Source organism: Acomys minous, assembly GCF_964271855.1.
Source record: "Acomys minous genome assembly, chromosome: 18".
NCBI classification, from domain to species: Eukaryota; Metazoa; Chordata; class Mammalia; order Rodentia; family Muridae; genus Acomys; species Acomys minous.
Genome location: NC_140501.1, coordinates 33,522,781 through 33,549,301, shown reverse-complemented (window position 1 = coordinate 33,549,301; position 26,521 = coordinate 33,522,781). Strand labels below are relative to the sequence as shown.

General features: G+C 38.4%; 1 protein-coding gene across 3 annotated transcripts in view; it reads left to right on the top strand.

Moving 5' to 3' along the window:
• Positions 1-26,521, top strand: part of TDRD3 (tudor domain containing 3) — a 130,528-nt gene that overhangs the window by 37,347 nt on the left and 66,660 nt on the right. For 2 of the 3 annotated variants that reach the window (XM_084767881.1, XM_084767880.1), the window contains exons 2-4: positions 5,555-5,639; positions 7,069-7,134; positions 21,389-21,549. In XM_084767881.1, coding sequence (XP_084624007.1) covers positions 5,555-5,639; positions 7,069-7,134; positions 21,389-21,549 — 312 coding nt within the window. Of the gene's footprint in view, positions 1-5,554; positions 5,640-7,068; positions 7,135-21,388; positions 21,550-26,521 lie in introns of those variants that run through there. The other variant, XM_084767882.1, reaches the window with a different exon arrangement.

Genomic DNA, 26,521 nt, shown 5'->3' with positions numbered 1-26,521 from the left:
GTTAGCTGCAACTGTTAACTATTCACAGCCTTACTCTGTGCTCTGAACAGCTTGCCAGGTGAGCAGGAGCAGTTCTGTGGCTAACGTCAACAAGCTTGTCTTCTTCGTAAGCTTAGAGTGAATGTGCCCCATGCCAGCCAAAGCCTGTTTTGTTTGCTTTGTACATTGCTTTACAAAAACACGATGGCTGAAAATGAGATCTGACAGTAACTGCCTCCCCTGTCCTTATGCACACAGTCAGCTGAAGCTGAGTTAAGGCTGCCTTTTGTAGCAGGGCAGCCTTCTGCAGTGTGCCTTGGCCTTTTCATGCCTGCTTCTGCCAGTCAGCAGACCTGTGGATTTTACCAGCTTTCGGAGACTAGGGCAAGTTGGCTTTGTTTTGATCATTCTGGTTATAAAGGATGTTAATGGAGACCCACTATCTAGATGTAACAATTGAGGTTGAAGCCATAGCCTCTGTTTTATCGTGGTGGTTTTCTGCTGGTTCTGATTTTAGCACCTGTTTGGGCTTGTCTGTTTCTGAACATGAGGTGATGGCTGTTGTGGTAATGACCCTTCGGCTATCCAAATATGTAATCCTCCATCTAATTGGGGGTTTGCTGTTAATTTTAAGTGCTTATTTTTGAAGTTAAATTGCTTGGGTTTGCCAATTAAGAGACACTAAGAAACTGTGTGTGTGTGTGTATGTGTGTGTGTGTGTGTGTGTGTGTGTGTGTGTGTGTGTGTGTGTGTATGTGACTCATGTATCATGGTGCAAACATGGCAGTCAGAGGACAACTTCTGGGAGACACCTCTCTTTCTACCATATGGGTGACAGGGATCAAACCAGTTATTAAGACTAGCTGCAAGTGGGTTTTCTTACTGAGTCTTCTTACTAACTCAGGGAAGCATTTAAAAACAATTTCTTCTTTCTTTCTCTCTTTCTTTCTTTCTTTCTTTCTTTCTCGAGATTAAAGAAAAATTACATGATCTCTCTTTCTCTTTCCTTTCTCTAAACCTTTCCATATATCCCTCCTTGGGCTCTTGCAAATTAATGGTTTCTTTTTCATTAATTGTGGCTACATACATATTTGTATAGGCACATATATTCCTAAATACACAAATTCAACCTGCTCAATCTGTATAATGTTACTAGTATGTGTGCTTTTAGGACTATTTGTTATTGGATGACCAATTGGTGTGCTCTTTCCCGAGGAAGACTGTTTTTTAAAAATTATTATTACCTTCTTGGAAATTTTATGAGCTGATTAAACTCATATATTAAAATGGCATTATTTGAAGGTAAAGTTAGTGAAAATATTGTTACTCTATCTTGTATTATGCAGAAATATAGTCCTATGGAGCCCTGCCTGTCAATAGAATGTATCCAGATGTATGTTTTTGAAGTTTAGTGGAGTGGGGTTTATAATGGTACTGCCTCAAAAATCTCTAAAAGAGAAGGCACAGGTGAGTGTGCTGTTGGCTGTGTTAGCAACAGCTGCTCCCTGGGGTCTTCAGCATTCACATTCCTGGGATTAATGGACTCAAGGATGGCGCAAGGAACTGATCATAATTCCTTTCCCTGGTAGCCCATTGGGCAGGCGTGTACAGGGAGATAATGCAGTGTACCTGCTCTAACTTTCAGCTCCTTTTCCTGGGGATAGCCTGGCCTGGTGGATACTCTGTTCAGTTCCTGAGTTCTGTGGTACAGTTTGCAGTGATTTCTTACTTTTATCGGTTGGTTTATTCATTGTTAATAGTGACATTTTCAGTGTTGACAAAACACATAATGTATGCAGAAGTTAGGGTCAGTCCTTTTGTGAAGTGGCCATCTAGTTATAAAAGGGTGACTGATGTGCTAGGCTTGTGGGTAGACGCTGTTTATTGACAGTTTTGTAGTAAAGCTGGAGTAAGTTTAGAAAGTGTGAACAGGGAGACATGATAAATTTGGAAATTGGTACTCAGACACACTTTGTAATTTGCTATGCCCAGTGGTATTTGAGAATCTGCGTGGTATCTCACTCTATTTATATGAAGCCAACCTTTGTTTTTCCTTTAGGTGTTTGTGTGTAGTTTGAGTGTGAAGTGTCTCTGTTGTGTTTGAACACTTGGTCTCCAGCAGAAGGAGCTGTTTTGGAAGCTAGAAAACCCTTGGTAAGGAGAGGCTTGCTGGAGGAGGTGAGTCCCTCGGGAAGGGCCACTAGCGTAGATAGCCTGCTTCCTGAGTGTGGAGACAGTGTGGCCTTCTGCTCCTCCCTGCTGTGGGGGGCTGCATGCCTACGTACACTAGACACCCACAGGGGCCTTTCCTCCCTCAAGTTTACTCTTCTCGGATATTTGGACTCAGCAATGAGAAATGGAGCTAGAGAAGTTACGCAGTCTTATAGTTTTGTAAGAACAAGTCTTTTTAATTGCTTTAAACAACCTTTTACTCTCATCATCCCATTTCTTACCTGATCTTTTACTATGAAACTATACTGTTTGTTGTTTAGCATACTTTGGAGCTTACTAGTTGAATTTTCTTAGGTGTGTGTGTGTGTGTGTGTGTGTGTGTGTGTGTGTGTGTGTAGTATCAAATTAGTTAAAAAATTGAATTACGTAAATATTGATACATTGTGGTTCTCCAGAGTAACAGAACTTACAGAATGACTCCCTCTGTACATACAGAAAGGAGATTAGTTAGAATGAGTCACTGCCTGCAGTCCAGCTAATCTAACACTGGCTGGCTATGAAGAGCAAGCCCAAGGATCCAGTAGTTCCTCCGTTTATAAGGTTGAAGGTCTTAGATGGGCTTTAGTATACATCAGAATCCCAAAGAAGTAGTCTCTAACGCCGGTGAAGGAGTGGATTTGCTAGCAAGGCAATAGCAAACAATGAGCAAAAGCCTGCTTCTTCAGTGTCCTTATGTGGGCTTCCTGCAGAGTGCGTGGCCCAGTTAGAGGTGGGGTTTTCCAACTCAAATCATGTAGCTCAAAGGTGTGCCTTTCCGCCTCAAAGATCAGGATCAGAAGTGGATCCTCCTCCTTCAAATTAATCCAAAGTTCTTCACAGGTATGCCTCCACCTTTGGGTTTTAGTTAATTCCAGATATAGTCAAGTTTATAACCAAGAATAGCCATCACAATTGGCTTGAATGAGATCATATTCTTACAAATAATTAGTTGTTTAATAAGTATCAACTTGTTACAGTTGTAAGACTGTTGAGATGGGGATTTGGGACATTTTTAGTTTCAAATTTTTATCAACTAAGTTTGTATTTTCAGATGAGTTTAGTATCTCTAGAACTTCTTTCTTCATATGTAAGGTATGAATCTTCATTACTTTTAAAGATTTATCCTACTCTATTTGATAGGCTGTTATTGTTTAGTTTCTAAGGGGTTACTGTTTTAGGAAATAAGTCAGTATTCTGTTACTCATTGCAACTTATATCCCTGTGTGCAAGAGGCTGGAAAACTAACCACTTAATCAGTATTTAACACATCACCCATTTTCTTTTGTGTTACTGTTGCTTTCTCAAATTAGGCTCAGATTATATTTGTATTTCTGTCCTCATTTTCCAGTCAGAATGCTCAAGGATAGTTTCACACTTCCTCACTTTCATATTTTGACTTTTAATACTCCCTCTCCATATATGGTTCCTTTCCCCAGGTTGTCTTAGCTTTGCTTAACATTTCATTTGTAATTATTTTGACCTCTTATATACCTGTCTACATTGTATGTTAAACTGTATAGGTGACAGTCAGCTCCTTGAAGGACAATGTAAAATTTTCATCATTTCACTAATAATTTCCGATTCATATAATACTTTCATATCATAGGGCTTACTACTTATAGAAGTAAATTTAGAGATAATTAATTAGAATTTCATGTATACCTAATAGTTATAAACAGATGAAAGAGAATAGAGGAAATTACCATAGCCATTTTGACATAGAAGTAATGTTTACATATCTGAGATTACTCTACACATCTACATCTCATGCTCACTCACATTCCTGTCTTCCATCTAGTTACTCTTAGTGGCTTACTTATATACTTAAGCCCTGTGTTCTCTCTGGTACACATTAAGGTACTTGCTTTCATTAGGACTACCATGGTCTTAAGCATTAGTAGTATCTAGTAATAAATATATATAGGTTTGCAGCCCGAGTCTGTTGCACAATGTGGGCGTTGGAAGAGAGGTAGTCTTAATACAGAGAGTATATTCCAAACTCTATATTTTAACGGGGAAATTTAAAGTTCAAACTAGAGGTTGTCTTATACACTGGAAAATACTGGAAATGCTGGAGGTGTCTGTGACAATGTTTGGCATTGTAATTCTGGATGGCCTGTTAATGCATTGTATAGACCAGTCTAGCTTAGACTGTAACAATCTTCTTACCTCTGTCTTCCTGGTGTTGGGATTATAAGCATGGGCTACTATGTCACTCTTTTTCTGTGTCCATATCAAATTTGCATTTTGGGCCTACAAGATTGCTCAGTGGTTAAATGCACTTGCTGGGAGCCTAAATTTCATCCTTGGAGCCTATGTAGAGGAAAAAGGAGAGAAATAAGTTCACAGAATTGTCTTCTGGCTTCCATGTATATACTGTTGTACATGTGAACATACCTCAAATAAATGCATAAATAATGTTAAAAGTTTACCTTGGTAAATGTCTTAGAATTAGCGTGGTAGTGAGGTTAATGGTATAGTTGTTGACTCATCAAGAACGCGCTTAAGGTAACTCTGTTGAACTAGCTGTTAGACCAGTTCTCTTAGCACTAGGAGAAGGTGTGCAGTGATGATGGGTGGCGCCATTAGCCCATTGGTTAAACAAGATGATGTTGGTCATCGTGGATCGACATTTTAATAAGCCGTTTATACTTAAATCATAGAATTTATCAAAAAAATTAAAACCTGTTGCATGTGGTTGAATGGGTAGAGATAGTTCCCCCTCCCCCGCCCTTTGGGTATAACAACTCCTTCACCCTTCAATTAATTATTGTTTTGTTCAGATATAAAATTGGGTTATATTGAGAAATGGAACATTGAGATAACAAGACAATGATTTTAAAAAACAGAGACAGAAAAAGCAAAGGATATGGTATAAGGTTTACCTTTCTCAATGTCTCTTAGAGTCAGTAGTGCTTACTGGGGGATTCTTGCGGCACAATATTCAAGAAGCGATGTGAGAAGATAATGTGAACAAGGACCTAGGATATTTTTGTTCTTATTCTGTTCAACTAAGTTTAAAGTTATGGTTACCTTAGTCTTCATTTTACAGTATAGCACAACACTTTAAGAGCTCATCACATTGATAGATACTAGGTCAGAATTAGGTTTATTTCATTGCAAAGAGTAGCTCAGATTCCTTAAGACAGGCTGACATCTAAGTAGCTTTTCTCAGAAAGCATATGGACAATTTTATTCACACAATACCCTGTGAAAAAGATATATGTATGTATACTGTTTTTATCAGAATAGTATACAAGACTGGGATATTTCACTCTTTCTTAGTATGTAATAGAAGGCAAATCTGCATATTGTAAAAATTTTGAGTTTAGATAATATTAAGCTGTTTATTTTATTTTAACAGGTATCTTTCAGATGAAGGCATTGAAGCTTGTACAAGCTCTCCTGGCAAAGTCAATATAAATGACATCATCCTGATTGCTCTCAATGTAGGTTATGTTTATTAACTTTTATTAGACTTTTTTAAATTTAAAGATTATCACTGAAAAATACATCATAAACTGTATTTTGTGATAAATAATATAGAGGACATCTTTAATTTTTGTTCCTTTTAGGTTCTAGAGGTATTTGTTGGATTTAAAACCTAATATTAGCTAGTTGTGAATATCATAGACTACAGTGAGAAGGGAAAAATTTCATTAGTTGTAGAATCCATATTTGTACTGGATTTGTAATAGTAAGAACTGCTAATTCTTTAAAAGTTTTCCATTTAGTTTGCATATATTATCTTAGCCTTCATTTATTTTTAAAAATATTTATTTTATCTTGTGTATATGACTGTTTTCCTTGTACACCATGTGTGTGCCTGGTGCAGGCGGAGTCAGATGAGGTTGCTGAGTCTTCAGAGGGTTAGGAGCTGCCATACGGATGCTGGCAACTACATCCAGGTCCTCTGCAAGAGCAACCAGTGTTCCTACCCTCTGAGCCACCCCTGCACCAGTTATTTCTTTTTCTTCATGCTCAGATTTTTGGGTTGAAAAGAACAGCCTTAATTTTTTTCATTTATAAAGTAGGGAAGTAAGAGTATTAAGGAATGACATTAAAATCCTGCATGTAGTTTAGGCTCAAATACTTGAATTGTTCAGAAAAAAATAAATGCAGTCTTCATTTATTGAGTACTACTGATGTTTAGTAAGTTTATATATTCCATAGAATGACCTTTCAAATTGTCTTAGACTTTCACTTTTGAAAAAGACACCGTCCTTAGTCCATAAAAGCTCTACTATTTTATATGGTCTGTGTAGACTTCTTACAGTTACGGATGCTGTAACCTTAGTGTCTATCTTTTAGTTTTTGTGTGCGATGGTTTTCTGACCTGTTCCCCCCTTCTTCCTCACTTTGTCTTTCTGTAATTTGTGTAGGCTGGTCCTCACTGTGAAGTGCTGCTGCTCTTCCTTCCCAGCAGTACCATTCCCTGCTATTTCCTTTGCTTCACTATAGTATGAGTGTCTGAGCTGGTGGAGAAATTGGTTTTCAGGTCTCTGGATATTAAGATTATATAGGATTAGGTGGCTAAAGCATATATTGTGTTTATCGCAGTCCAAAGCTCTCATTTGAATTTTGGATTATGGCATTAATTTTCAGTGAGATCACAATTTCTTTGGGATCTTAGAGAAGAGTAACTAAGGTAAAAGAATCCCAAAGAACTGTGATGACCCTGGTGCCTACTGTTTGCTGTACTGGTATGATGCAAGCATGTGGCTAAATGATGTAAAAATAGTGATTGGATACATTTTATAATTAGTTAAAGATGTTTGCTTAATATCTGTTCCACAAACCTGAAGTAATTTATTTGTAAGACTGAATTTAGATTTACTCTTCTATAATTCTATTTTAATATTGAAATATTTATTTTAGACAGATTTGAGAACAATTGGCAAGAAGTTCCTTCCCAGTGACATCAACGGTGGCAAGGTAGAAAAGGTAAAGAGGAGGGTTACTCTAAGCTCTGCTGACTGCTGTAGCAAATTGGAATGCGCACTAAATTACCAGACAGAGGCTAGAAGGCCACAGACTTAGCATGCTGTTTTGCTTCACATATAGATCATTGTTGAAAGCAGAATTTTGGTGCATTTTAAATGTTAAAAATCTTCATTTAGAAATTATAAATATGGTTTATTAACTTGACATGTAACACTTGTCACATTATTATATTTTATTAATTATTTATTTTACATCCTGGTTACGGCTCCTGCCCTCCTCTCCTCCTGGTCTCACCCTCCCTCCCTGTTTCCTGTATCCCCTGCCCCTACTCCTCAGAAAATCTCCATCCCATGCGCCCTCCCCACCCTCTAGCATATCAAGGACTGAGTGTATCCTCTTCCCCAGTGGCCTGGAGAAATGATCCAAAAGCAGGCAAGAGTCCTGTCAGAGTCCGCACCCATTCCCCTTACTAGGGGACCCATATAAGGACTGAGCTGCCCATCAGTTACATCTGTGTAGGGTCCTATGTCCAGTCTATGCATGGTCCTTGATTGGAGCTTCATTGTCCATAGGCGTTTTGCCTTTTACTTGTCACATTATTAAAGTGCCAGCAAGTCCCCTTCTCTGTTTGTTTTTTAGTTTCCTTTGTAAACTTTTACTGAGTTTACTCAATACATTTATGAATATAAAAGTATAAGATTATGAGGTGTTTAGCAGTTTGACAAATATGCATGTTTGGTTGCTGTTGTCATTGTGTGTTTCACAGGCAGGTGTTCTTAGTATGGATTTTCTCAGTGCTCTCATTTTTTTTTTTTAAACTCCAGATCAATTTATGAAGTTTTATGAAGTTAAGCTAGTCTTATGACTTACTAGAAAAAGATCATTCTCTGTATGATATCCCAAAATATGAATAAGGGTGACTGATAAATATAAAACCCAGTAAGCAATAAACAAGTGGTGCATAGTTTATCTCGGGAGCACTTTGGACAACTGGCAATATCTTTACATTGCTTCCTGTCTTTGACAATATGATTGATAAAGCGGCAAGTTGTATAGCTCTTCTACATGAACACTTTTGAACACGTTGTAGTTTCCTTCTACTTTCTTGCCTTTCTGTTTAGTTGGGAAATGTCATAACAGTTACCTGTCCATCGCCGAGATATTGGAAGCATTATGAAAATGGTCCAGAGTTCCTTCAGGATTCTGATTCATAGACCTAGGATGTTTCCAAACATCTAGTGATCTCATTTTTTAAGTGCAGGAATACCTCCTAAAATTAATCAGGTAGGGATGATAGTCCCTGCACATTTCTGTTTAGCTAGTTTTTAAATTTGAAAATAAATCTATATTGTTTTAGTAAATAACTGTTGGTCCTGTTTTGAACTGTTACAGTTTCTTTGCACTGCTAAAGTCTGCAGTGTCTTCTCTAGATTCCCTCGCAGGCAGGGGAGAGCAGGCGCTTATTTTCCTCTGGATAATCCTCTGTACATTATCATTGCCACAGTATTTTCCCCATTTAACTTGGATCTTTTGCTTGTTGTTAGTTTCAAGTTTTTTTTTTTTTTTTTTTTTTTTTTTGTGTGTGTGTGTGTGTGTTTTACAAAGTCCTCTCCAGTTTGTTTACATTTTACTTTTGGTTACAAAAATGGTTGTTCTCAGATGAAGTTTTCTGCTGGCTTTGACTTGGTTCCCAAACTGCCCTTGCCTCTGCCCGAGTTTCCAGTCCATAGCATTGAAGACTTGCTGTCCTGGAAACATTCCTAGAAACCCTGCACTAGACCGTGGATAGCTCTGATGCACAGCAGTTACACAAGCGTGCACGCACATCTCTGTCCTAGTGTAGTTAAGACAGTGAGAGTTTTCTGTAGTGCTGCTCCATTCTTTCCCCACTGGCTCTGTGTCCTTAAGACTTGAGCTCACCAGCAGATGGAGGCTTTCTTTGTCCTGGTCATTTTCTCAGCACAGTTTTGCTTCTAAAGTTGTGTGCAGAACTTTTTAAAGGTTTTCTTTGAAGGTAGTTGATAACAATAAACAAAGCTGTGTAATCTGGAATCTTCTGTGATACATATCACATAAAACATGTGTAAGTGTGATGCTAATTTATACATAGAAAGAATAGATGCCTTTTTCATATGAATAGAAATTTCTTGATATTTCTGTTTCTGTTATTCTTCATTGGTTATGTTTTCCCCTTTATTAACTGCTGTTAAGACCAGATATAATTCCTCTCACCGCATGAGTGAAGATATTTTGAAAACAGTTTTAATATAAAATTTAAAAGCCGGTATGTCCATTGTACTCATTTTGTTTGCCATTAGTTAGAACCCCACAAACTATATTTGGATACAGCTATATTGAAGCTTAATATTCAAGGGATATATTGTTGATGTGAATTGAAGATTAATGCAGCTCAGTATACTTTATTTGTGTCTTTACTACAAAAGTTTACTGCCTAGCACTTCCTCATTTTAATAGTGCCTGATTGTTATGGAGACAATCTATCATTAAATTACATATGTTATAGTTCTAGTTAAAATTAGCTTCATCTTAATCTGTAAGTAGGCTGCAGGGAAATATTAGTAAGTATGACATTTTAATTATAGATCTGTCTATCTTTCGCTTTGCTGTGTCAACTATTATGTAAAGTATACTTAAATGGTCCTAATTTATATAGAGAATAAAATAGAAATGGCTGGATCATTTTTTTCCTGTTCTTTTTTATTGATTATATTTTCCTTTCAATCACTGTTTCTGACATGAAATGTAATTTCTGGATTTTAACGGGAAATAATATTCTCTAGTTTCCCTTTTATACTAGGAAAGAAAGAAAGGTTGACAATGGAGGTGAGAAGAAAAAAGGAGAATGAGAGTGAGACAGAGGGTGAGCTAGAGTTCATGGTTAGCTCCCAAGCAGATGTGGAAACAAACTTCCCAATATTCCAACATTAAGAAGAAAGTTTACAGTGTGTCTTTAAGAGGCAGGGCAGCCATAATTTAGGTTAGGTGTGAGGGTGTGATGTGGTAGGGACCAGTAACAGAGTGGGAAGATACAAATACAGCCATTGGCCTCATTCAAACTCTGTTTCTCTAATAATTTGACTTTGTGATTTTTGACAAGTTATTTAACCTTTCTAGAGGTTAACATTTATATCATTAAAGTATTACTCCGTATGCCATTAAAGTGTTAAATGATATTGCATATGAATTGTTCACTGTAATGCAGTGCACATGGTGATTGTGTTATATTATGAACCGTTCAGGATTTAGTGAAAGAAGCAAGCAAAGGGACTCATCTTTATTGTCTGGGACTTAGCCCTGAACCTCCTTGAGCCACACTGATCTTTGTGATAGGATCAAAGATGGCCTGAAGCCCTGCTTTGACCAATTCTACCAAATTCCAAGCCTGTCTGTGATACTCCCATTTCAGAGAGAGAGAGAGAGAAAGACACTTGTGGACTGGGAACATTTTTTCAAGTACTAAGAAGCAAGGGAGGAGTGGAAACCATCGTCTTTGTAGGAACTTCCTTCATTTGCCTTATGTGATTTTTTTTTTTAGTAAATATTTTTTTACATATACATTTATATTATTACATATATATACAACAAACTACCTACAGCAAGAAAAACCACGAAACAACCAGGAATTGTATAAATGTTACATTCATAGTGTTTTGGTTACTTGTATTTGGCAGCCTTGAAGAAAACAGCTTGTATTTAGTTAAGTACAGCTTATTTTACCCAAAAAAAAAAAAAAAAAGGCTCGCTGGGCACTGATCCACTGGGCCTGAGGCTCATCACAATGTCCTGGAGCCTCTGCAGACAGACAGGCCAGTCCCTCTGTACGTAGATGAGAGGAGTCTGAGTTTCATCTCCTGAAAAGGCCAAAGTCTGTGCTGTTGCTTTACGATTAGTGAGTCTTAAGAGAACACTATTTTTTATGATCTGGTAATCTCAGGTTAGGGAGTGAAGAGCTACTAGATTAGATTGGTGACCAGGTAAGGAAGAGGATGGGTCTGTAGTTAGATGACATTTAACTTGTCTACTCTGGATTTAGTCTCATTCGAAGACATCTTGACCTTCAGAAAGACATTGTCATCTGCATTTTACAGTTGAAGTCTTAGTCATTGTTATTATCACTGAGTATTTTGGGAGAATATAGAATTGCAAAAAGTGAAATTAGCCTTATTAATTAATTAATAAGGTGCTTTCCCTGAGCGTCTTTCCTCTCTCATTCTCTCTGCAACATTGTTTTGAAATTTCTATCGTACTTGATAATGTTTGACATGACTTCATGATCTCAAACAGAGATTTGAAAGGTGGTGAGAAGGTGGACAGAGGTTTTCCTCCAGGCTGCCTAGTCCAAGCTATATGTTTCAATAAGTACATTTTTGAGAGACACAGAGAGACAGAGAGAGAGAGACAGAGACACAGAGAGACAGAAACACAGAGAGACAGAGAGACAGAGAGAGAGGGAGGGAGGGAGGGAGGGAGGGAGGGGGGAGAGAGAGAGAGAGAGAGAGAGAGAGAGAGAGAGAGAGAGAGAGAGAGACAGACAGACAGACAGACAGACAGACAGACAGACAGACAAAGAGAAAGCCACAGACAAGAGACACAGAGAAACAGACCCAGAGACTGAGAGAGACAGACTATAATATCTCACACAACTTCTTTTCTGAGTTTTAGGGCAAGGTTTGTATTTCTTAGATATTCTGCAGTCTTGGGACAGCTAGTAGTAAACAAGCTGGAGACCATGGGAGGTAGTCATAATGTAAATGCAGCATAATTATTTAATGTTTTTCTCTGTCTAATTTTAAATTCCTGTTATTTTCCTAGCAGTTTAAAACAAGGTATGCATGGTAATTGTAAGATACAGCTTAGCCAGGAAGACTCACATGGTATATACTCACTTATATCTGCACACTAGCCCAAGGGGCATGTCCCATGAAAGTCTTCACTTATCAGGAAAGTGGGACAGAGGGCAGGATACCCTATTGGGACTTTAGGTGAGAGAAGCATGGGAGAATGGGGGAAATAGAAGGATCCAGAGGGTCCTAGAAACCTACAAGAAGAACATTATGACGGCCGGTTCTGGGCCCAGGGGTCCTGCTCAAACTATGGCACAGGCCAAGGACAGTAGGTGCAGTAAACTTTGAACCCCTACCCAGATCTAGCCGATGGACAGGACATTCTCCACAGTTGAGTGGAGAGTGGGGACTGACTTTCACACAAACTCTGGTGCCCCATATTTGACCACGTCCCCTGGATGGGGAGGCCTGATGGCACTCAGAGGAAGGATAGCAGGCTACCAAGAAGAGACTTGATACCCTATGAGCATATACAGGGGGAGGAGGTCCCCCTCAGTCACAGTCATAGGGGAGGGGAGTAGGGGGAAAGCAGAAGGGAGGGAGTAATGGAGGATACAATGGATGGGATAACTATTGAGATGTAGTATGAATGAATTAATTTAAAAAAGTGAGAAAAAAAAGATATAGCTTAGCTTGAAATCTTTGTGTCCAGTCCATGTATTTACTCTACTAGTAAGCTTATATCTACATGATAACACCTAATGAACCACCAAACTCATGCATTCCACATAGTTAACTCCAGCCCATGACCGCTAACAGGAGCCCTCTCAGCACTCCTCCTTACATCCGGCCTAGTTATATGGTTCCACTATAATTCCACAATTCTACTAACAACAGGCTTACTTACAAACCTCCTAACAATATACCAGTGATGACGAGACGTAATTCGTGAGGGAACCTTTCAAGGCCACCACACCCCCATCGTACAAAAAGGCTTACGCTACGGAATAATCTTATTCATTGTATCAGAAATCTTCTTCTTCGCCGGATTCTTCTGAGCCTTCTACCACTCAAGTCTAGTCCCAACGCATGACTTAGGGGGATTCTGACCGCTTAAGGACTTATGCATAATGTGAAAGAAGCCTTGAAGAAAAAGGTTTTTTGAAACTCTCATGGACAGAGGGGACACACATGTCTATTCACTGTGGATAGGAAGCCAACACCAGTTAAGTAACAATGACACCAAATGTCCAGCTGATAGACCATGGAGTGTATTGGGGTTACCTACAGAATTATTGGAGAGGGGTCGCCTACAGGAGCAGGTGTTGACTCTAAGGCACCTGTGTCATGGAAATGTCTACCCCTACATGGGCAGCCATGCTCTCTGCATGGCTTGCAGGTAGCTCAGGAGGATGGATAATCTTCTCCAAGTATCTGGACTCATCATTCAGAGCAGTGAAGACTCCTGAAGGCCCCTCAGCAGCAGACCTTCTGCCTCTGTATCCTTGGGGAGGGTGCCAAAAGTTGGCTATCAGCTCTGTAGGGCATGGAAGGTGCTTTACCTGAGCTCCTGAGCCTCGCTCCAGGGTGGAAGGTATCAACCTGGAGGCAACTGCTCCCCAACAGTATGGTTCTGCAGTTGTTTCTCTTTAAGTTGTAAGGCCTTGTGCTGACAGTTGCATATGTCAAATCAGCTGAAGCTGATTTAAGGCTTCGTTTTTTTTTTTTTTGCAAGCTGAAGTGACTGGCTTAGAACACAAGCAGTACCAACCTGAGCCACAAGATGGCCTCCGTGCCTTACAATTCAGTGGGAAGCTACAGCTCTCTCAGTTTAGAGGGTGAATGTTTTTAAGAATAAAACACAGGCAAAAGGCTTGCTTTAATTTAATGCTGTTTTCTATCTTTGTTAATTTTGTCTGTGGTAAATAATCGTTTATTAGTGTTCCATTTAGTAAATGAGTTATTAAAATTAAGCATGTGCTTGTATCTTTCTGACAAATAAATAAACTTAGGAATTTTATGTTTTATTTACTGGGATATAGTAATACAATTTCTTATGGTTTTGATCTGAATCCTTCTAAGTGTATATTAGACAGATAAATTCTGAAAACTAAAACAACAACAATAACAACAAAACCTTAAGAAGTAAGTTCTGTCAGGAGCAGTGAAAGGCAGAGACATGCAGACCTAAGGGTGCCCACAAGCGGACTGCAGCCTTGGAATGGGGCCTCCATGAGGCTCCCCTCCTATGGCATTCACTGTAACTACTCAAAGCAATGAAGAGGGGTTTGTTGGCTGTGCTGTTATTTTTATATATTACTGTTCCTTTTGCTGTTCAGGAATCTCAAGTTTGGGAAACTATTCAAGACCCTTTTAAAGGCGCTATAATTCCTAAAAGATAGGTGCTTTGCAGTCTTACAGCCTCACTACATTTACAATCTATGTTTCTTTGTGTTGGTGTCATTGCCATCATTGTTACTTTTACTTAAGTGGTCTTGCTGTCTGCGTACATAGTTGCCAATGTGAAAGGAACAGGGTTCCAGAGTTCTGCCAATGTTGTGTCTTTCAATCCCCAATACTTTCGGTATTACCTTCTCCATCTTAGGAACATCAAGTCTTAAATTGTTTAGAGCTTGTTTTTAGTAAATCCTTATTTTTTTCTCTTTTTGATTTGTTTCAGACTCTCCTTGACTAATGTTAAATAGCTGGTCTTTATTATCTGTACAGTCTTTGGAAAAATACTACAGCAGAAATTATCACCGTGAATTCAGCTTTTGTTACTGCAGGATCCAAATGTCCTTCAGCTATAGACAAACTGTCGGTACTTTCCAACTGAGGTGCAGTGTCTCTTCTAATCTCTGCCCTCTTGAGTACAATTAGTCTTTAAAGAAAAATCATCTCATTTCTCTGTATGTCTCATTTGCTTTTAATGTTAGTTGTAGAATGCACAGTAGAAAACCAACTTGTTTTGGTGAGACAGTTCCATGTTTGCATTCTCTTTGCATTCTGTTTCTGCATCACAGTCACTGATGACCTCTGGCAAAGCTTTTCTTTGTGCTGTTGGCTTGGCTTTATTTACATGAGAATACAGAATGATCCTAATGTTCTATATAATTCCACAGGTGAACTCAACAGTGTTTGTAAAGCTCCCGCCTTGTCTGTTGACTTACTGTTTGCATGTTAAGTAAATTATGGTATAGCACTGGAAAAATCATTTTTGTTTAGTTTATTCTTACTATACCTTGAGAGAGGTTTCTCATGTAAACGACAAGTTTGGAACTTGCTGTGTAGCTCAGGGTGTACTCTTTTGAGACCCTCTGGGCCTTAAGCTCCCAGGTACTAGGATTACATGTGTGTTTTCTGTTGAGTATTTATCTTATTATTTATCTCATCTGTGGGATGTTTTGCCTGAATGTATCTCTGTGCACTACGTATATGCCCGGGGCCTATATAATGGCCAGAAGAGGGTGGAAAATCCTTCTGGAAGGGAGGTCACAAATGGCTCTTGGTTGTTAGCTGCTATGTGGGTGCTAAGAATAAAACCCAAGTCCTTTGAAAAAGCAGCTAGTACTCTTAAATACTGAGCCATCTCCCCAGCCCCCAGAAATATTTTTTTTTATTCAAACAGATAAAAATTTATTTTATTTATTCATTTACAGAGAGGTGTGTGTGTGTGTGTGTGTCTCTGTGTGTGTGTCTGTCTGTGTGTGTGTGTGTGTGTGTCTGTGTGTGTGTGTCCCACAGTGAATGTGTGGAGGTCAGAGGACAACATTTAGGAGTTGGTTCTCTCCTCCCACCATGTGGACCCTGGGACTTGAACTCAGGTCTTCATGCTTTGTGGCAAGTGCCTTTCTCACCAAGCCATCTCATTGGCCCTATACTCATTGGCCCAAAGGAATACACATTTGTACAAAATGAAAGAGAGAAAGAGCTACAGAAAAGAGATTTATGCTGGAAGTACATATAAGAGGAAGAGCCATCCTAGTTTGTGTGCAGGAGACATTGCTTTTCTCTCTAGGCTTTTAGAGATACGATTTTCAATTATGAAATAGTGAGCAGGTCTCCATAGTGGAGGCAGATTTGAAACCTTAGAGAACACTGTTCATGGGCTGGAGCTATGGCCTAACAGTTAACACTTCTTTTTTTTTTCCCCCCCTGTGAGCATTGACATGTGTTGGTGTTTTTTTGTATTTTTTACATATATATTTTATTAATTCATTCATATTATATATAAATTGTTACCCCATCCCTTGTATCCTCCCATTCCTCCCTCCCTCCCATTTTCCCCTTACTTCCCTCAACCATGACTGTGACTGAGGGGGACCTCTTCCCCCTGTATATGCTCATAGGGTATCAAGTCTCTTCTTGGTAGCCTTCTATCTTTCCTCTGAGTGCTACCAGGCCTCCCCATCCAGGGGACATGGTCAAATATGGGACACCAGAGTTAGTGTGAAAGTCAGACCCCATTCTCCACTCAACTGTGGAGAATGTCCTGTCCATTGGCTAGATCTGGGTAGGGGTTCGAAGAATTGGAGTTTGGTTCCTAGCACCCATGTCACGTGATTCACAAGCACCTGTAACTCCAGCTCCTCAGATCTGGTGCTCTCTTCTGACCTCTGTGAGCACCTGCATGTGTATGCACATGCATGTAGACAAACACACGTACACAAATATGAAAATACATCTTTTGAAAAAACCTGTGTATACATACTCTGTATACACCATCTTCCTGCTCTAAGAATTTAAAGTATGTATGTATACTGCTTATGTATATATAGTATATTATGCATATTTAGTAGACATACATAAAATAATATACATCATATTTAATATGTATATGTATATGGGGAATTTTTTATTCTAAGATAGAGAGAGAAGAAGAAAAACAACTGGCATGTCTTTTCCTTGGTGTGCAACCACATCATGCCACTTGTCTCAGCTTTGCTTAGTGCAGAAGAATCATCATGTCATGGCAGGAGAAAAGCAAGAAGACTGAGCTCTGATGGAGCAGTTGCAGCAGAGCGAGGCTGTGTCCACAGCCAGTGAGGTTATTAGCACAGAGCACAGAACAAGGTGCTTGCCATGTGCTGCTGGGACCAGCATGTTCTAGTGCGCTCATGGATGCCGGCTGCTAGCACATCTCTTCTTGGCATAGAGTGTAGCTGTATCTAGTTAGTGTTGATATTGGCAAGGGAAATTGTCAAATAGTTTTAATTGTGGCTTGTCCATTATTCTCCTTCTTAGAAATGATGTTACTAACACTTCTGGCACCAAACTGGCTCTGGGGTTTGGCTTTGAGTATACTTGTGCTGTGTAGACTGTGATTTAGGTTTTCAATTTAGAAATTTCACTGACCAATATATTTATTTTAAAACATAAATTATTTAAAATACTGATATATGCACATATAGGGTTGCTTTGAGGCTTAATATTGAAGTAGGTGCCAAACACTGGACTATCTGAATGATTCGGCTCCTGTGTTCTGTCCTCACCCCTTCCTGTACCAAGAAATAATTGCAGTGAATTTCTTAGTTTGTTCATTGACTTTAAGTACATTTTGATTGCACATGCAATTATAGTATATATTTATCAGGTCCTTTGATGGCAATTTAATTTATTATTGCTTTTTAATCAGTTTTGAAATATACACTACTTCTAAGGACAGGCGTATAATAAGAAATGAACTCAGGAACTGAATTAGTACACGATAGAGTTAAGCCAGTGTCCATGTTTATAAAATAATGCCAAATTATTTTACAAAATATTGTATCATTTATATTGCTTTCCATACAGTATATCTATTTGAAAGGTACCTTTATGACACTTGAAATTACCATTTTTTCCTAAACTTGTGGTTGTAAAATACAATATTCTTCATTAGGTTATTATTTTTTCTTCCAATAAATTTTAGAATCAAATTATTAAATCTCTTAAAATGTGCTAGACTTTTTACTGAAGCTGCACATCAGCCCAATGACAGTTGACATCTTTATAGGATATGATGTGATGCTACCAATAAAATGCTGGTAAACTGCCCACCTGAAGAGACTAAAGAGCCTCAATATGTAGCATTTACCACTTGCTGTAGTTTAATATGTCTCTGTTAAACTACAGCGTGAAACCACTGAACCTGGAATTAGGAAGAAACACAAAGAATAAATTCTTGTGGATTAGCTTGAGATGGCTAGTTTTATGACCTCCAAGCACACATAAACACACACACCCTTACATACTCATGTAGTTTTAAATTTAGGTTCTGTGTTTGAGAGAAAATAAATGTAGTAGTTTTCTTTTTGAGTCTGGCTTGCTTTGCTTAACATAATTTCCAGTTGGATCATTTTTCTGTGAACACCATGATTCCTTTACAGCTATTTAAAATTCCACTGTGATGGGTACTGCATTTTCTTTATCTGCTCCTTTGTTGATGGATGAATAGTCTGGTGGCATCTCCTACCTACTTCAGTCGTGCAGCTTTACACGTTCGTGCAAGCATCCCGGCGCTGTGCTGGCTTAGGACATATACCTGAGTAGAATAGTAGTGTCATGTGGCAGTTCTGTTTTCAGCCTTTTGTGGAACTTCCATACTGGTTGCCACAGTGGTTGTACAAGTTCATAATTCCCACCAGCACTGAACAAGTGTTCTTTCCCCACTAGAGCCTCACCGGCATTTGTTGTATTTGATTTCTTGATAATAACCATCATATCTATGGTGAGATGGAATCTCAAAGTAGTTTAAATTTTCTTTTCCCCAGTGACTGAGTCCATCAGAGACCTTAAAAAAATATTTATTGAATACTTAAAAAGACACTTTTTTATTTATTCTGTGTACAGTGCTCTGCCTGCAGGTACACCTGCAGGCCAGAAGAGGGCATCAGATCACATTATAAATAGTTATGAGCCACCATGTGGTTGCTGGGAATTGAACTCAGGACCTTTGGAAGAGCAGTCAGTGCTCTTAACCTCTGAGCCGTCTCTCTAGCCCTTGAATACTTGAAAATATAAAATATTTATTGGTTATTTGTGTTTCTTTATTTATGATATTAAATGCTTAATGATATTAAAGAATGTTTCAGGTATTGATTGATTGGGCATTTATATTTTTTTCCATATGAGTTCCATATGAGAACTGTCATAGCCCATTTATTATTTTTTTTCGTGTTTAATTTTGACAGTTTATATACATGTGTGCATAACCTAACATTTTACCTATTTGAGGGGTTACCACCATTTGGATGATTCATCTTCCCACGCTTGCCTGTATCTATAGAAACCAATAGTGAACACTGAGTGTCCTCCTTTATTACTCTCCCTCTTAATGTTTGAGACAGTGTATGGTGGCTACTGTTAAATGTCAGCCTTGCCAGGAGACAGGCCTCTGGGCATGCTTGTGGGGGCTCGTCTTGATTGTGCTAGTTGAGATGGCAAGACCTGCCCACTCCTGGTGGCAGGAACCCGGAGCTGAATGGGGAGGGGAAGGCATGCTGAGCACTTGGCGTGGGCGTCATGTAAGCACTGATGCAAGCTCCTGCTGCCTTGATTCCCCCGATGGACTGTACCCTATGATCTCACGTCAGAATAGACCGTCTCCCTGGAATTACTCTTGTTAAGATTTGTTTTTCCTCAGAGCAGTAGGGAAAAAAAAAAGCAAAGTCTCCCACTTAATTTAGAGCCCAGTTTTGATCAGACTGGCTAGCTGGCTAGACTGGCTTGCCAGTGAGCCCCTGAAAATTTGCCTAATTTTGTCCCCCAACATGCAGTTACAGCCACAGCTTTTATGAGGGAACTTGGCATGCACACTTGACTTCTCATGTTTGCACAGTAAACATTTTCCTTTCCGAGTTGTCTTCCTTGCCTGTTGTTTCTTCCTGTGTTATTGTTGTGTGTTTCTGTATAATTGCACATATGTTAGTCTTCACAGCTGTTCTCCTTTTGGAGCAGAGTCTTCCTATTGAGTAATCTGCCCTTGATGGCGTAGTCTCTAGTACCAACGAGTAAAGCAAGCAAACTACTTTATATTTTTTATTATCTATGTAACATTTTAAAAGTTATAAAGTATTAAAAATTATTTAAAAATAGTGTGTGTATGTACCATGGTATATGTGTAGAAATTAGAAGACAACGTTTGGGAGTCGGATCTCTGCTTCTACCCTGTACATCCCAGGATTGAACTCAGGTCTTCAGGCTTGGCAGCAAGCATCTTTACCCTACTGAGCCATCTCACTGACCTGAAGCTGCTTTTGTAAAAGTCTTCTGTTTCCTTCTCTAGCCAAGGAAGTACACTGCTGCTGCACTGCTCCTCTTTTCTGAGTGCACTTCCTTTTCCCTCTGTTCTTTCCAGGATCCTGTGACTTCCTTTGTGGATTTCTGAGGCTTTTCCTCCATCTACTTGTAATGACTCCTATTTTCCTTTCTTTTAACTTTCTTTTACTGGCTTTCTCAGCCACCAGCTCTAGTCCACCATTTTGGCAGAAACAGTAGTCTCCCTTCATAGCTAAAACGTAGAGGAAAGCTTAGGTTAGAGAAAGCTGAATGTGTAACGTCATTGTTCCTGGCTAGTGCTGGGTAGTAGATGTCCTCTTTGGAGACTTGCTTGCTTGGGAAATAAAGTATAATGTTTACCAACAGTTTTTCATTTCTTTTCTGAAAACATGTATTAATTATTTATGTGCAGAAATATTATTTACCTGAAAAACTTCATTTTTAAAATAACCTTTCTCCCTAAGCTGTGATGCTAACTTAAAGAACTGTTTTACTATGTGGAAGTTATTATTTCTATTAAGTCTAATTTTGAGTCACATAAGCATATTTAACTCTCTCCCCAGTTTTGCTATCAGCATTTTATCATATAAAACCTTGAGCTTTACAGCTAGTTAGTCCATTGGTTTATTTTGTACTTTTCAAGTTGGCAAGAGAGAACATTTCTTCTCTCCTTGTCAGCACATGTCATATAACATCAGATTTAATATCATTTTAAAAGGGAAGCATAGAAATCACTGTAACCCACTCCTTGAACTCTATGTCTCTTACACTTTGGAGCATTGTTTTCTTTACCCCAGAAGAGGGGCCTGCAAAGTTGGCGTTTGAATAGGAAGCATTCCTTTGAACCACTGCCATAAATTGATGTTCTTTAAAATCTTGTCAAGTTGTTTGTCTCCTGAATGCCTGTTTATGTGGAAGGGGAGGAAACAAGGCCTGTGTGAACTACTTCAGTTAGAAGTAGTGACCAAATGCACCTTTTATTAAAAACAGAACTGCTTTCCTAGTGCTTTCATACCTTCTAACTATCTGAAAGTGCTTTAAAAAATTGATCTTCTGCAGGCTTCTTGAAATTTTACCTCTATGAATTAACAAAATCATTTTAGTCTTGACTTTAATTGAAGCTATCTTTTTGTATAATTGAAAATATAGCAGTGACTAAGAAATGCCTTTTGTTCTTTTGTGTTTGACAGCTTGAAGGTCCATGTGTTTTACAAATTCAGAAAGTCCGCAATGTTGCTGCGCCAAAGGATAATGAGGAATCGCAGGCTGCGCCAAGGATGCTTCGTTTGCAGATGACTGATGGGCATACAAGTTGTACAGCAGTAGAATTCAGTTATATTTCAAAAATAAGGTGATTCATATAACTTGTTAAAAGAATTTTGAGGCTTTTCAAACCTGATTTCATTGTAAGAGCTTAAAATAGGAGGAACAGTATCTTAGGTGAATGTTGTACTTTTCCATAAGAAATTCCTGGGAATTTCATGTCTGTTTTGTCTAAAAGTCAGTTAGGGATAAAGTTAGTCACTCTTTATTCTATGTTAACTATAAAACAAATTTAAGCTACATATGCATGATTTTTTTTTCCAGAAAAATTCAGGTCGTTCACTGTTTGCTTTAAATATTAGTTTAAATATGTTATTTTTGAAGGTTAGCAGCTAACTATTCATATTAGAATATTATTACATTATTTAGGAGTCTAGCCAACTTTCTAAGCTAATGTACTTTCTAAGGAGATAATTAAAACTAAGAAGGTTTGTGGCTTCTTTATAAGACAGAATTCTTTAAGGAGTAACCTTCTAAATTCTTATCTTGTTTGAAAAATATTTTTATTAAATCTTTGAGCATTTAATACAATGTATTTTGGTCATTTTCTCCTGTCTCCTCTCAAATATACCACCACTCCTTACACACCCAACCATATGTGTGTGTGTGTGTGTGTGTGTGTGTGTGTGTGTATGTTTGTGTGTATGCATGTGTATATATGTATATATACATACACATACACACATATGTATATAATGTATGTAAATGTGTGTGTACCCCCCCACACATATATTTTAACTTACGGAATATATATACCTTGGGTTTGGGATCACCCACTCCGGCTTGCTTGGCCAACCAGGGCCACACCCTTAAAGACAACTTACTCTCCTCCCAGCAGCCATCAGTTGCCAATGGCTCCTCGGGTACTGGTGGGAATTCATATCCATTCTTCTTTTCTATGCTGGGATTTCTTTATCTTACTTGAGTTCATGTGACTCTTGGGCATGCTGTCTCAACCTGAGACTTTATAGGTACCATTGCTCTGCTGTGTCTTGAAAGCATTGTTTTGTTGTAGTCATCCACCACTTCTGGCTCTTAGAGCCTTTACACCATCCTTTTCATAGATGATTCCTGAAACTTGGAAGGAGGAGGTATGATGTAGATGTATCATGAAGATACTTTTTTATCTTGACCAGTTATGAGCCTCTGTTAATTATTATCTACTGTAAGAGGCTTCTCTGATGAGGGTTGAGAGATACACTAATATATAAATGTAGTGGTAAGTCATTAGGAGTTCATTTAGTACTGTGTCATTAAAAAAATAATAGTAGGTTTTCCGTAGGGTCTATGAGCTGTCTAGCCATATTGGCTAGGATTGGGTTCTCTCTTGTTGGGCTTTAAATCCAGTCATAAAGTGGTTAGGTACTCCTTTGACATTGATGTGACTATTGGACCAGTAGACATATTTTGCCAGGCTGGACATTACTGTAGATCAGGGGCTACACAACTGGATAAGACTAATGATTGCTTTTTGCTCTGGTGTTGTGTGTAGCACCTTCCAGCACTATGAAATCTAGCCAGTAGGAATAAGAGACATTTAGAGATATACATATTAAGATGTCCTGCAGGCCAGAAGAGGGCATCAGATCACATTATAGATGGTTGTGAACCACCATGTGGTTGCTGGGAATTGAACTCCGGTCCTCTGAAAGAGTAGTACATGTTCACATAGGAGAATGTGTTCTATCAAGGCTATTTGAACTCTGCTTTGTGAGGAAGAACTTTTATTGGACACGTGCAAACATTCTTATTTTTCTTGAGTCATTGTATGTGGTCCTGTTTGTTGCTTTGGGTCCTTTGAGCTTTTTTACTTAAATTCCTAAAGAATACCTTTTTTTCCCTAAACAAGCCTATAGTCTTTAGTATACATTGTAGTTCACTCTCTTTTTGTGGGGAGCCCAAAGATAAAGTGAAATTTTACTTCTTAGTAGCTGATAGGACAAAATATAGACATATAAACGTTTATTTTCCTGGAACCTAGCAAATTGGTGCATCTCTGGGGATCCAGGAGTTTGATTTAAAATGTGCATGGTTTTGAGAGAGAGGTTGCCTCTCTAGTTGGCAGCATGAACTTGGGAGAATGGGGACCTAAAAATGAGGTAGTCAAAAGTCTCATGCAATAGCCAACTGTATTTATAGCATCAGAGGATTTATATTCTGAGGGTTAGGCAAGGTCATATGAATTTAGGCTATATACAATCACAAGGAAAACCTGTACTTGGAAACATTTTTGAATAACAAAAGTAAGAGGATGTGTAATCTGAAGCAAAACCCACTCCTGTTTACCCTGGGAGAGACATGAAAAGCCCAGTTCAACCAGAAGCCATGTTTTGGAGGAACAGAGGTTCCAAGACTCATATCTTGTTTACTCGGGGTTTTCTCACACAGTCTCAGAAATCTTCTCACACAGCTTCCTTCATGCCAACTCTGCATGGGATGTCCTGACTGTAGGGAAGTGAGCAGTTTATTTGGTAGAGCTTAAGTGATTTGGAGTAGGTTGAAGTGTTGAATGTAGTCTTCAGTGCCACTGCTTTTCTTCACTCTGTGCCAGCCTTTGGCAAAGGAGGGACCCTCCTGAGTACATAAATGGATACATGTTCATTTAAAATGTTGATTTCTTATATAAAGGAGGATTTAGCTACTTTATGATTACATTGTCTTTTTTTTTAAGAGGAGAAGGATTTTTACTTCTTTGGAAAACCAGCCTTTCTTCCCTTTACAGATTCAAACTCTTTCCAAGGCTCACAGGTGCCACAGAAGGCTGCCTTGCTTTGGAGTGCATTTTCTGCTTTTGTTACTATAACATTTCTCTGCCTAGTGCCATCTGCTATCCTGTTCTACTGAGCTTATTATGGATTAACAGCTAAAATGTATTATATGCTTAGTCACTCATTTTTGAAGCAGCATGTTTTCCTTTGATGTCACAAAAAGGACAGCATGTAAAACTGTTCTTGTGTGGGGACAATTTCGAAGACTTCAAATGTTGGCTAGTGGTTACCGTAGAAGGAAGGTGAATAACTCTGTAGGTAGCATAAAGCAGATGTTGGGCTGAAGTGTGGTGCCTCAGTGGCCTGTGCATCCCTCCAGGCACTTCTAGTCTTCCACCTCCAGGACTGACATCCATGGACTTGTTTTTGTTTGTTTGCTTGAAGAAAGAATAAAGATGTGTTGGGGTGTCAAACAAGGAGCCATTAACCTAAAATATATCTGTAAGTAAGAGTTAAGTGTGATACTGGAGTCAAACTAGTAAATAGTATAATGTAATTTTAGTACTGCTTTTCATTTTGTGTCAGTAAAATAGTGGGAGTCTTAAATTGTTTTTGTGAAAAGCTAAATTTTATGAAATTAATTGAAAATCAAGGAAAGTTTGGGATGGGTGTAGCCACTTAACACAAAGTTAATCATCTGCTTCAATATTATCTGTTATCTTTGGTATTTATTTATTTAATAATTATCTTATTGTTTCATTTCTGCTGTTAGTTGCCTATATTCATAATTTCATGTGCTAGTATATTCTCATTCATTATCTGACTTACCAATTTGTCAAAAATTGTTGGCTAAAAGTTCTTTTCAAGACAACACATAGATCAGTAATATAGCTCATGCTTTCCCTGGAAGTAAAAGGACATCAACCTATGGTCCATGGCACTTATCACTTTGATTCAGAAATGAAGAAATGATGAAGTACAGAGTTACAACATCTGGATTTGCAGATTGCGTGGAGTTGGCTGGAACTTGTTAGTGTAATATCGTTGCTGATAGTTACTGCTGATCTTGAGGATGGGACATTGTTCTCAGAAACTGTACTTCTGAGCACAGAGCCTCTTATGAGTGAGGTTAGGCAAGGCTGGTTTTTTGTCTAACTCTTCTGTCAGTTTTGAGTTAGGACTAGGAATGTTAAGCTTCTGAGCCTCAGATCAATTTTGATGGCTTTATTGAGATAGAGTTGGTTATATGCAATGATACACATATCAGACATATCTGATACACAGAACAGTATAACCTATCTATGAGTTATTTGAAGTTTGAGGAACTGGCATATTTTTACTTCTTTTCACTAATAATCTTTATTAGCCGCCCTTTCAAAGGATGTCATATTAACACTCACTGATTTGATGTTGCATAAATCAACATGTGATGAATTTCATGAGCCTTTACAATGTGAATAATGAAGCCATTGCAGAATAATTTTCTAATTCATCCCAAGCGCTTCATAGCAGACTATTTTAGGAGTCCTATTTGGAGAGCTTTCTCTCTTGCTATATGTGGGAAGAGTTTGAGTAGGATTCAAATCTATGTGAAGTAACTTTCATTCTGTGTTTCCTTTAACAGTGTTAGTGGGAAGATAAGTCTCTGTTTTTTGTGCAAGGATTTGTGGTGCTGGGTTTACCCAGCGTCTGTTTAACACTGGCCTTTTGTAGAGTGTCTTGTTACAGTTAATGCTTATATACTTCCAGGTTGGTATGTAAGAGTCTTTTAAAACTTATTGCATAAGTAATTTTCATGTTTTATCTTTAACTAGATGACTAACAAAAAGGATTTTTATAGATTACTATAGCTCATAGAGGTGTTACATTTCTGCGTTTATTACTGGTTAAATATATTTTCCATATTATAATTTAATTAAATAATCCTATATTTTTGCCATGTATAGCCAAAGTTTATTTTTAAAAAAGGGAACGATAGTATTTTCATATATGGTAGTATTTTCCTGACTGGAGAGATGGCTCAGTGCTTAATTGCAGTGGACGCTCTTCCAGTTCAATTCCAGGTTGAATGCCCAGCACCCATGTGGTGCCTTACAATCACCTGTAACTCCAGTTCCAGGTGATCTGCCTCCGTACATGCGGACAAAAGCCCCCACAAACAAAATACAACAAATATTTAAAAAGAAAAGTACTTTCCTGTCTTTCCTTTTTCTTGAGCACAGCTTTGTGAGACATGTGCTTGAGCTTGTGGGAACTGAGGCTTCTTTCGCTTCATGCTTGGTCCTCGTTTGT